This window comes from Xenopus laevis, chromosome 3S (assembly GCF_017654675.1).
Source record: "Xenopus laevis strain J_2021 chromosome 3S, Xenopus_laevis_v10.1, whole genome shotgun sequence".
Lineage (NCBI taxonomy): Eukaryota > Metazoa > Chordata > Amphibia > Anura > Pipidae > Xenopus > Xenopus laevis.
This window is the reverse complement of record NC_054376.1, coordinates 102,245,544-102,258,292: the sequence shown is the minus strand read 5'-3', so window position 1 is coordinate 102,258,292 and position 12,749 is coordinate 102,245,544. Positions and strand designations below refer to the sequence as shown.

Below are 12,749 nucleotides of genomic sequence, written 5' to 3'. Positions count from 1 at the left end.
CATGCAGAATGCATACCCCATCTGTCCCGCTTTTCACAGCTTTTCCTGCTTTACTGTGGCTCTTGCAGGTCTTCCATTTTTTTTTTTTACTCTGGCCTTACTGATGTGTGACTAGGTGAGTGCTAATACCTGTATCCCCACATCTCATACTGTACTTCTCCCTGCTCTGTCCTAACCGAACATCTTACAGCAGATGCCGATTACAGCTGTTATTTGTATACTTAGGCCCGCCTCCTCTGGTGATATTAGAGATTGGCAGGTTGGGTGCAGATGTGCAAAATAGAGTGGTGGGCTGAGCTTGGGTTAGGGTTGGCACAGTTAAAGGGGTTGTTTACCTTCCAAATACTTTTTTCAATTGAGCTGTTTTCTGTTTATTCACAGAAATTAAAGACTTTTTTCAATTGCTTTCCTTTTTTTAGTTTTTTCCAAAATCTAATTTTAAAGCTTAATAATGAAATGAAACGTTGGGGGATACGTTAACTGCCTTAAAATGCTAGTGTATATTGTGTGTCTGATGCTACCATTCCAACCAAGGAAAAGTGGTGTGTTTTGTTAAATAAGTGTGACTTATGTGGGTGTGGCCACCAAGTGGACGTGGTCAAAAAAACTTCACCACGCTGCGCGCGGCACAACTTTTTATCCCTCTTTCTTGTTCTCAAATGTCGGGAGATATATTAACACCTCTGTACATTTCAGAAGTCAACTCTTTGAAGAGTTATAATGTGCCATTGTGATTGGATTAGTGGAAGAGTTTATATGCAGAGAACTTCCCACACCAGTCAGTTGAACTGAAGAAGCTGCTCGGATGAGTAGTGAAATGTCTTCAATGATTACTCAGCAAGTCCAGTTGTTTTACTTATACTAGATATATCATGACCTGGATGAATGCAAATCTTCATAGTCATATCCTTAAAAATATGGTACACACAATCAATAAGACTAAAGTATGGACCTTTCCCCTCAGCAATATTACCGAAAAACAGCAATCAAACAATTCATATCATGTATCTCTCTAAAGCAATTGACTGGTTCCTTAGATTGGGAGACTTATACTTTGCAACAATGCTAAGATGTGGAAAACAGGGTCATTCCAAAAACCCAAAGGTATACATATCGACAAATGATACATTTTCTTCAAACGTATACATAGGACTATAAGTCAATACATACTTCCATATTAATGGAATATTTATTTAAAAAATGGAATGGTCAGGTGATATTATCAGATTGCAAAGAGATATGACTCAGAAACTCTGCACTTGACCCATTATCAATATATTTAAGACATTGAGACATTTTGTGCATACTGCTGCTGAAAAGTACCTTACCCTTCAGAAACCGTGGTATTATCCTCAAGTGAAACATCTGAAATAATCTTTATCAGCAAAAAAATTTTTAAAAACAAATTTTCTAATACATTTCTGCACATCTACATAAGCATCAAATCGGCTCATTTCAGCAGTATGGCAGAAATTTAATCCTTTTTAGAACATGAATTTCATCTGGATCCAACAAGTATTGAGATAAATTCATTATCTGATCAAAATGAAAGTTCCCTTGATCACTTTGCATTAATTCATTTTTAAACATTTCATTATTGCCTTTTTTTTTAAAAATCAATTTCATCTGAAAAAAATATTGAGTTTGCATTAATTAATTTTTTAGCCATTTCATTAGTATCATGAATTAAAATCAATTTCATAACATGTCATTCTTGAAAATTGTCAATGAAAGCAGACAATGGAATTGTTAAAATGTGTTTATTTGCGAAAGGATTAACACTGTCTTATATACATAAATGTAAAGCACTTTGTTTTAATAAAAGTTGAATAAAAAATCAATAAATCAATTTCATATTTGCTCAAAATTACATCATCATTTTCACTGAAAGCCAGTCCTTGCAGTCCCTTTAATTTATTATCCTCCCCTTTTTTTAAGCATTGTCGTGGAAAGAGGAGTGAAGGAGGAAGAAAGGGGTTCGAACCCAGTTATGGTGCCCGGCAACCCCCTATCATTGCCCCCTAGACAACTGCCTCTTCTGCCTACTCCTAGTTCCGGCCCCGAATGTGACACACCAGTGGGGCAAAACTTCTGCTATTAAAATCACAGTCTTCAGGACATGATGGTATTAATACTAAAAGGGAACTTTAAAACTGAATACAAATGAAAGATCTATGAATTCAAATGTATAAGTTATGTAACACATTAAGGCAGGACCTTAATTAAGTTTCAGGTTTCATGTCACACTATGTGATCTATTAGAGTCAAATTGGGAGTAGAATCAGTAAACATTACTGGTATGCATGCCGGAGACCTCTAGTGACCAAACAGAGGTATAACCAAATACTCAATAATTTCTCCAAGGCATGCTAATAAGTAAAAAAATATACTTTATTTACATCAATAGTTAAAAAACATGAGAAATATCCAGTCTAACGCCTGGCGCGTTTCATGCTTACCCAGCACTTAGTCATAGGCAGAATGTGATCTGACTGAATCCAGACCCCTGGACTAATTACAACCCACCCAATTTACTACAAAGTACATTAAATTCAACCCATCCAAATTAAACCAAGTTACACACTAATCCTCCATACACTCTCATAAACTGCACATACCAATATCCATCCTAATACTAATATCAATACTAATTGTAGATTTTAGTATCACAAACCACTCTTAAAGTCATTAACAGAATCAGCCACAGCAACATAATCTGCCCTGACTGTGAAGAGCCACCTTAGTTGCTTCAAATGAAAGTTCTTTTCCCCTGGTAGAATAAAGGAGTGACCTCTGGTGCTGTGATCATCTTTATGGGGAAAAAGGTACCCTTCAATTTGTCTAAAATACCCTCTAATGTACTTGTAATGTGTAATCATGTCCCCTCACAAGCGTCTTTTTTCCAGAGAAAACACCCCCAACCTTGACAGTCTATCCTCAAAATGTAACTCTTCCATCCCTTTAACCAGCTTAGTTGCATGTCTCTCCACTCGCTCCAGTTCATTTATATCCTCTTAAGGTCTGGTGCCCAAAACTGCTCTGCATACTCCAGATGAGGCTTTACCAGGGATCTATAAAGGGCAAAATTATGTTTCCATCCTTTGAGTTTATGCTCTTTTAATGTAAGACAGAACTTTATTAGCTTTAGTAGCCACATAATGACACTGCCTGGTATTAGACAGCTACCCACAACACACTGCTATTTAGTATATAAATTGCATTTATAGTATTTCAGACAAAGTGCATAACCTTTATCCACATTGAACCTCATTTTCCAGTTTGCTGCCCATTTTTCCAATTTAGTCAAATCACCCTGCAAAGTGGCAGCATCCTGTATGGAACCTATAGTTCTGCACAATTTAGTATCATCAGCAAATTAGAAACATAACTGTAAATGCCCACCTCTAGGTCATTAATAAACAAGATGAAAAGCAAAGGATCAAGTACGGACCCCTGCGGTACTCCACTAACAACAGTGGTCCAATTAGAAAATGTTCAATTTACCACCACACTTTATAATATAATATCTTTTAGCCAGTTTTCTATTCAAGTACAAATGTTTCATTAGTTTAATAACAAAACTATTGTACCGTGTTAGCCAATAACTTCCTAATTTATTTCCCAGGAATACCTTTCCCTGATCTAACAGTACATATGCTGTGCTTTTCCAGCTTTCATTTGTATTTTGCCTGAAGAAGGGGCCTTGGTGCTTTAAAAGCTTGCAGTGTATTTTAATGTTAGCCAATATAGGTATCACTTCTACAATACTTTTTGCATTTGTTTGTTTTTTTATTTCTTAATTTAACAAGTAACCTTCTATGCGGTACTGTATCAAATGCTTTATCAAAGTCTAAGTAGATTACATTACTACTACATCATACCTTCACATTAAAAGGAATTACATTATTATGGTAATATCTATTATGCATACAATATGCAGACACAAACTCAGAATATTATTATTTGCAAAAAAGTCCATGATATTATCCCTTAAAACCCATTCAAAAAGCTTTCCTATGCCTGATGTCAGTATAACTGAAATATAGCTTTGAAGCTGAGAACGGTATTCTTTTTTGAATAGCAGCACCACATTGGCAATTTTACAGTCTCTTGGCAGTGTACCATAACTCAGTGACTCCTGAAAAATGTATTAAAGAGGTTTGCCAATCACAAAGGTTAGCTCATTTAGTTCCTTGGGATGAATACCATCCAGTCCTGGAACTTTGTTTATCTTTTCATGTTCTAGTCTCTTTTGAATTACCTCTTACGTGAACTGTGAATCATTTATTGTATTACTTGAATTTGGAATATTAAGAAGGAAACATTTAATAGTTGATTCCTCATTTATGTAGACACAAGTAAAATAACAGTTCAGAATCTCTGCTTTTTCTCTGATCTCACCAACCAGCTGACTCCCCTCAGATATTAAGGGTCCTACCACTTCCAGTTTCATATTTATAATATTTAAATATTTAAAAAATAATTTTGTATTTTTTTTATTCCTTGCGGAAATACCCTTTTCCATCTCTAGCTTGTCTAATAACTTTTTTTGCATGAATCCTTGTAACTGCTAAATGTTTTGGCTGTCCCAGCTAACTTGAATGCCTTAAAAGCAAATCTTTTCTTACGTACCACAACACCAACACTTCTATCAAACCATAAAGGTTTTCTTTTGTGACAACATTCCTTGCTTGCGTGGGAATTATTCTAAAAATAATACACTGCAGTAGTAAAGATCCTTTGGCATTGTGTAGTGTGTCATAACTGGCATGCTGCTCAGAGCATGTCCATGCTCCCCAGTGCAAATGTAAATATGGGGAGAAAGCAATGAATGGCTTTCATCTGTTACCACAAGCCCCTATGGAATTAACAAAGAGATCCCAAAGTGCACAAATTATGAACCCCATGCCAAATCAAAACCTATTCAACTGTGGGCAGGATTTAGAATTTATTTTTCAAGACTGGATTAAAGCATTCCACTCCTTTAAGAGGACTATGATGACTTTTCAATATTACATTATGTTATCTAATATTATCTAATACAATTATCCTTTATCTCTCAATTTGGTTCTACTGAAATGTACTCTAATTATATGAGACCGTAAGTCTAATTTCTTCTCCCTTTTAAATATTGGGAGCAGGCCCCATACATCTCTTAACATTATCTTATTGTAACTGTGCATTTATTCTGATGAAATGTTTGTCTGTGTATTGTATTTTATTTGTACCCTTTTACTCTGTAAAGTGCTGCAGGGAATGACCAAAATATATAAATATTAAAAATAAATAATATTTTTCTTATAGTACAATATTTATAATAACTAATAATATACATAGCACAGTATCTTGAAAAAAAAACAGACTTTTTTTTGCAGATGCTGTTTATTTGTCATTTTAAGAGAATTACATTTTACAAGCAGTCATTATGCAGTATGCAGCATTAGGTAGCTGGCTACACTAGACATGAAAAGAAATCAGGTGACCCATTAGCAGAATAGCCATGTTTACCACTTGTAACCCTGTAAATAAAAGAAGATAAAAAGAAAAGAAAGGGAAATGATTTAGTTTTTTACCTACTAAAATGATCCACTTTATTACGGTCTCTTTTGTGTGCATTATTTAAGTCTGCTTACATTGAGAATTCTGGAGAGTTAAAAGCCCTAAAAAAATAACAAAAGCAATTATGATCAAACATCTTGCACTAGGAAAATGAGTGGTATGTAAGAAACAAACAAATATTACAATCTGGAACATAATATTCATTTTAAATTATTTCCCAATTTTCATTTTTATTAATCAAAATGCAAATCTTTCTATTTTTGATAAGGTTTAAGGCTAAATGTTACATATAGGATTCCTTGAAAAGTTCCCAGTTAAGTTGAGTTTTCAGAAACATTACAGCACGTACAACATATGCTTTATGTGTGTGTGTGTTGCCACTTAGGAATAACAGGTTTGTGCATGAAGGCAAAGTATATTTTTGTTTGGACAATTAAGAATGTTGATATTAACTGTATCTCCTCTCATGGATTCAATTTTTTCTTGTAAAATTGACAGCACTTCACTCACAACTGGATAGACACTGCACTGTCAATGCCCTCTTATTATAGTGTAGCATAAACTTATCTTTGTCATGTAACAAGCAAGGAATAATGTATTCTTACCAATGACCCAGTTAGACTGGGAAGGCTTATTCCCTGTAAAGATATTAAAAAATTACATTTGTAAGGAATAGTGTTCAAGGTTCTAAATTAAATTCAGAGGATATTGCCAGGAGAATATCTCCATGATCCAGTTAGCACCGTAACATTATCACTCAACATTTAGCAGGACAATATTATTATCTCTAGGTAGATTTGCTATGCATATTAAAATATGGAAACATTTGTAAATAGAGATTTAGATCAATAAACATGCTACAATGCAAATATTTGCATGACTTACTTGTTATAGGGAAATAGATTGAAAACACTGCAGTTGTGCCTTTATGTAAGAGCAGATTCTGCTATATATATATATATATATATATATATATATATGTGCCTTTTACTATGCATTCTTCTTTACTGGGGCACAGCATCCTCCACTGGTTCTAAAAATTTAGCTGGGAAAAGCTACAAAAAGGTACAAAAATCTCTAATGTCCTAATGTATGCATACATTTGTTTTCAATTTTTTAGAAATGTTTTTCCTTCCTATTTCATGATATATTTTTGTTGTCTTTATTTTAAAAAAAAATCAACTTGGTAATTGGTAATACATTCTGTGATGTAGGACAAAAAACAAATATAACAAAAAACCAATGACAAACAAGAAAATGCTATCCATCTTTAGACCAATAAAGGGGACATTGAACAAAAACAGTGAGCACTTACCAATATATCTGACACACTTCCCAGAGGTTTTTTCTAATAAAAGTAATAAAATGAATTGCATTGTTATGTATTATTTACACAACTGCTAAAATTGGCTGATATTATAATAGTTAAATTCAAATAAATGATAATAACAATAACTGGGTTATATTTTAGTGTTATATAAATAAAAGATAAAACAATATATTGGTCAGGTTTCAAATTGTTCTTACCGTCAAGTCACATACTGTGTTCAAAACTGTGCCAAGAACTTGAAGAAAATCCTAATAAACATACAAAAAGTTAGTTTAACACAAGTGTTTCTTTTCATATTTTTTTGCAGTTAATTTCCATAGGAGATATCAATATACATTCTAACACTGTATATTGGTCAAAATAATATAATTTGTATGTGAATAAGCACCATTTTAGCAGAGTGCAACCAGTTCTGTCCATATTTACCAGAATGTCTAGTAGTTTACTCTACATGCTTAGATTTTGAGTAGCTTAACTTTTCAGTACTGGACAAGAAATAAGTCCAACGTGTCCTAATGCTACTGCATCCCAAGTTATTATAATGTTGTGAAAATCCCTTGCAGATCTGGTCCGAATCATATTCATAAGCTACAAAGCTATTCACTTAACTGGTCATAAAAAGCAAAGAGATTGTGCCTGTGGGTAGTCGTGTATACATGTATGTACATAAGTCTTAGCATTTTTGTATCATAATTAGTAGAAGGAAGAACAAAGACATCTTTTATAATTAAATGAACAAGCCATTAGAATTAATATATTAGAATTAGGGTATTTATATGTTTCCAGAAACAATCTTGACCTAACTCCCACCTATGGATTTGGCTTATTTACTAATAATTCAGGTTGAAAATATCAAATTGACAAAAACTCTAAATTTTCAAGTTTACAAACAAAGCAAATAAACAATTAAAGTTTCAAGTCAAATTGTACAACTTTATAGAATTACTATTGTCAAGTTTTCAACAAAAACCAGCATAAAGCACCCCAAAATTCATGAAGGTTAAAAACATATTCAAATGGTTAAAGGGACAGCTACTGCACCATTGACTTTTACATGAATTCAACAGGTATTTTCAGGTTCAGACTTTTAGCAGTTTTAGGGTATAATAAATTTCTAAAAATGTTGATTTTTCTCTCTACAAATTAAAGTTTTTTCACTAAAAATTTCAACAAACAACAACCAAGTTTTTAATTAATCCCATTGATATCTCAATGGTCAGATTATAAAAAAAGAATATTCTTTTGCTATACTTACAGATGCAGCCACTTTGGTTTGTCTGTTTGACACAGAATAACTAAACACAGATATCCCATTTATCTCATTTAACACAGAAAACTGTGACACAACATCCCATCTAATTAAAGCATTCACCATTGTGAACAATGGTGCTTTGGTATGCTAATGAAAAGGTTAAATGCATTAAATGAGTTAAGATAACTTTAGATAACACAGTTTCTTCAATTAACTCTGAGTCATGACACATTTAACTCACAAATCCAAGTGGCTTCATCTGTAGATCCCCAACCTTTTTCACCCGTGAGCAACATTCGGATGTAAAAAGAATTGGGGAGCAACACAAGCATGAAAAATTTTCCTAGATCAAGCCAAATAAGGGCTGTAATTGGCTATTGGTAGCCCATATGTGGACTAGCAGCCTACAGGAGACTCTGTTTGGCAGTACACCTGGTTTTTATACAACCAAATGTTGCCTCAAAGCCTGGAATTCAAAAATATGCGCCTGCGTTGTGGCCACTGAGAGCAACATCCAAGGGTTTGGGGAGCAACATGTTGCTCACGAGCTACTGGTTGGGGATCACTGCTTATACTATATATACATTTAAATGAAAATGAAATACAAAGGGGAGTTTTATGTATTCCTGCTGATACTTTGTTGTGTGTACTGATTTTAAAGCAAGCAAAGTGAAAAAATATTTACCACAGCTTCAAGGAGCTTCTGCGCAACATCACTAGCAACATCGCCAACTTTATCAGTAGTAGTTTCCTAGTAGAGAAAACACCTCATGTCATATTACAGATAGGGATGGGTGAATTGGACATGTTTTGCTTCTCCATGCACTAGGGACGGGCACATTTTATTCACCTTGTTCTGCCGCAGAAATGATGGCCATAGACTCGTATGGCAATGCACATCAAAAATAAAAAGATGCACGCCAGAAATATTTTTGATGCCCATTAAAGTGGCCGTCGTTGACACTTCAACGGCGGTGATTTTTTTTCTTTGGCGAAACAAAATGGGTCAAATTCGCCCAATCCTACACGTAACATTTTTTTCTCCCATTGGAGTCTATGGGCTTCATTTCAACTGCTGATCCCTAATTACAGACAACTCCATTTATACAAGCTCAATTACTCCTCCAACATAATGTCAACAATGCTATTGAAGTTTAGTTTTCGAAATATTGTAAAGGGCTCTCTTTTGACACAGTCATAATTCTACTGAGTTAAACCCTTTTACAATATGTTTTTTCTTCTCAGGGTTCCCTTTGCTTTGTACACAAATAAGTAGAGAGCCTTTTCATGTGGATCCACTTCCTGATTCTACATACAAAATCTGAAACCCATGCAATACACTGAGAGGTCATTTAATGCTTAATGCAATTGAAAAGAGATGGAATGCTTCTGATGAACTCTATATTTATTTTGTAAAATGCTTGACCATGCGTGATTAAACAGCCATATAACTTCTCACTATTTCTCTCTTATACTGTAGCAGCTGCCATATTACTTTAAAAGTTTTATGATTTTCTAGAAACCATCACATTCTAAGGAGAGAGATGACTACAATATCCACGACAGCCTTGAGGAAGAAAAGGACTGAAAAAAACCACTCTCCTTCTTGCCATGCTCTCCTCATTGTGTTCATTGGGCTTGTAATTCCACTACCTATTCCCCACTTACTCTCCTACTGACTCTTCTCACCATAGCTTAATTATTGTAAATAACTGCCAAGATATTTGTGAACACAGGGTAAATGTACATTGTTATATTATATATATATATATTACTTTGGCGTGACATCCCTTCCCTGCATAAGCAAGGTCTCTCCTCCTGCCTTATGTTGCTTGCCCAGTATGGAGCAGTGAGGATGTAGAGGAGAATGCTGTACAATCTTGTCTGGCATTTTACATGTGGATATATTCCTAATTGCCCTGACTCTAAATAGATACACAGTATGGCATTTGCAAGTATGACACATGGGCACCCATTCTGATTAAAAGAAAGGAGACTCCATCTAAATATTCAGAAGGATTTTTTTAAGGTGTGAGCTGTGAAGAAGTGAAAACCTCTCTGAATCTATCACACTGGCTGATCCATAATATACCTTTAAAAAGGAATTGGATGGCAAGTAAAGGAATACAAGGTTATGAAAGTACAGGTTGATCCAGGGACTAGTCCAATTGCGATCTCAGAATAAGCAAGGAATCTTTCCCCCTCTGAGACAAATTGGAGAGGCTTCAGAAGTGTGGAACTAGGGGTTGGCAGATGAGACAGCTGCCTAGGGTGCAACAATTGGGGCGTGCTGGGTAGCTACCTTTTCTGCCTAACCTTAAAATAGACTCAGTTGCAATGGGGGAAGTGGGGGTGAGCTGCCAGCTGGGGTGCACTCCGGCCAGGCCCACTTCTGTTTTGCCTTTCTCTGAATAAACTAGCAGTTAGGCAGGTTAGATATAGACTGAAAAAATTGAACCTGATGGATGCGTATCTTTTTTTTCAACCTAATTTACTATGTTTGAATATTTTTCAAGTGAAGCATGAAGATACATTACCAGAACATCTTTTGTTCCCAAAATCTGATCAAGAGAACAGCCTGCAGTTTGCTATAAAAATATATATAAAAAAAAAAGGTTATTACAAGAACAGTGGACTGATATCAAATTGAAAGTGCAAACAAAAGTGGATTTGGACATTTATTATCAAAATAGGCATTTTTGCTACGTACAACCCTTATAATTAGTTGATGGACAAAGTTTTGCTGAAAATTTGCAAAAAGACAAAAAATTTGGTAAATGCATTAAGGTTACTAGACAATTTCAGCAATCGAAATTAGGAATCACACAGACAAGACAGAATTGTATAAAAACTTTTATTACCAGTAACGAATCAAGTTCTTTTAGAAATTGTCTGTACAGGGCCTCATTGTTTTCATCCTACAAAAAGAATACAAAAAAATGTCACAGACCTATTTCTGTATTTGTTTGCACCATGACTAACTAGAGTCACATTGGGGTTGGAATCTGAAATCCTGGCATCTCAGTCCTGTTGAGGTAGCATAAAAGTCAATGGGAGAAGTCCCAATGATTTTATTGATGTGTGCTTGCTCTCGTGCCATAGCAAATTTTCGGGAAAATGTAATAATAAATAAGCGTTAAAAACCCGAGCGGCTTAGATCGGAGTTTGTAGCACCCAATATTGGGATAACTTCGGACCTTGATAAATAACCACCTATATGATTAAAAATATGTCTATTTGGGAAGGTTTCAATTCAGTAATAGATGTTTTTCTTTGCCAGGTATTCTTCATGACGCATGGTACAATATTCAGATAGATTGTATGTGTTTTCATTTATGTGTGTATTTTTGTTTTGCATGGTATGAAAATCACAAAGTGAACTTTAAGTACACTTTATTGAAAAAGAACATCTTTATCTTTACATTATTGCATACCTTTCCTTGTTTGTAAAGACATAACAATCTCTGGAGCTCTTTTATAAGGTCCGGGGTGTTTTTCTGAAAAAAAAATAAACGTTTCTAAATGATATTGATCTGAGTTCAAAGAAACATTTTCAAATCTTGAAAGGCAATTATTCAAAAATATGAAATTGCATGTGCTAGAATTAAATCATCTAGTCTTCTAGTTTATGTTATTGTAACAATTGGAAAAGCAAAACATATCTAAATAAGGCTATCACACAGTAGTTAGAGTACTGCCTTTTTGTCAGAGATTTACAAAATAATTTTACTGTTAAAACCTCAAAAACCTTTTGAGAAAGGAAAATGACTTCTAAAGGATTTCTAAAACAGATTAAATTGGAAGAAGAGAATATTGCAAGTTTCTTAAGTAGAGTAAAAATGAATTACCTACCACCAGTAGTGTTTTTAGGCAGCTCACCAGGTCAGTATTTACAAGAGCAGTTGAAGAATCTTTATCATAGGAAGAATATTTTTAAAAGAAGGAATACAATAAGATTATTATGAAGTTGAAGTGTAAAAGATAAACTAAGAATATACAAAAAAGTGTGAAACACTATTGCATGTTTGTTAGTTGAGACTTCACAAGCCAATTGAATATTTACTGGCACAAAAGTAAAATCTCAAATGAGCTTCAAAACACAGGTTGAATGTTCTTAGAACAATTTAAATTTACATAAACAGAATCATTAAAAATGTAGATAGATTTGAAAAGAAATCATTAAAAATGTGTCATACCTTTGTAATAATCCATTTTCAAAGTCTATTTATAACATTTAGTAAATAAAGTAAATAAAAATACGATATATCTTACCAAAGCAACTGCTTAGAGCCACTAAAAGAAAAACTGCTGCTATCTTCATGGTGCCTTAGTTTGGCTATTGAGTCTCCAAATAATGTATTCAAGGTGTATCTGAAGTTGTGAGTGTATAATTCACAGAAGCATGATATTTATACTGTAGAAATGTGTTTAAGAGACTTTAAGATGACGCCTCTGTCTTTGTAGCAATGCCAAATCATTAAATGTTCTCTATTTACATTCTTGCTATTTACAATTCCCAACGCAAACAATCTTTGAGGACTTAAAAATATACAATTTACATTTTCATCCGTCCCTCTTATCAAAAAAATTGAAACAAATTTGACTTCA

The 12,749-nt window shown here is 34.1% G+C and overlaps 1 protein-coding gene across 1 annotated transcript; it reads right to left on the bottom strand.

The window, feature by feature from the left end:
- Positions 1–5,363: 5,363 nt before the first annotated feature.
- LOC121402205 lies at positions 5,364–12,526 on the bottom strand. The gene is made up of 11 exons (XM_041588697.1): positions 12,414–12,526; positions 11,994–12,052; positions 11,576–11,638; positions 11,003–11,059; positions 10,679–10,729; positions 8,827–8,892; positions 7,087–7,137; positions 6,875–6,907; positions 6,165–6,197; positions 5,634–5,660; positions 5,364–5,519 (listed from the first exon to the last, which is right to left on the bottom strand). Exons 1-10 carry the CDS (start codon positions 12,460–12,462, stop codon positions 5,652–5,654), a joined length of 471 nt encoding a protein of 156 aa, XP_041444631.1. The 5' UTR covers positions 12,463–12,526; the 3' UTR covers positions 5,364–5,519; positions 5,634–5,651.
- Positions 12,527–12,749: the final 223 nt, after the last annotated feature.

Coding starts and splice junctions, on each gene's coding strand:
- LOC121402205 (XM_041588697.1), bottom strand. CDS start 12,462: ATGAAGATAGCAGCAGTTTTTCTTTTAGTGGCTCTAAGCAGTTGCTTT. Junction 11,639..11,993: donor GCCTAAAAACACTACTGGTG/GTAGGTAATTCA, acceptor TTTTTTTTTCAG/AAAAACACCCCGGACCTTAT. Junction 8,893..10,678: donor TGGGAACAAAAGATGTTCTG/GTAATGTATCTT, acceptor TTTCTCTACTAG/GAAACTACTACTGATAAAGT.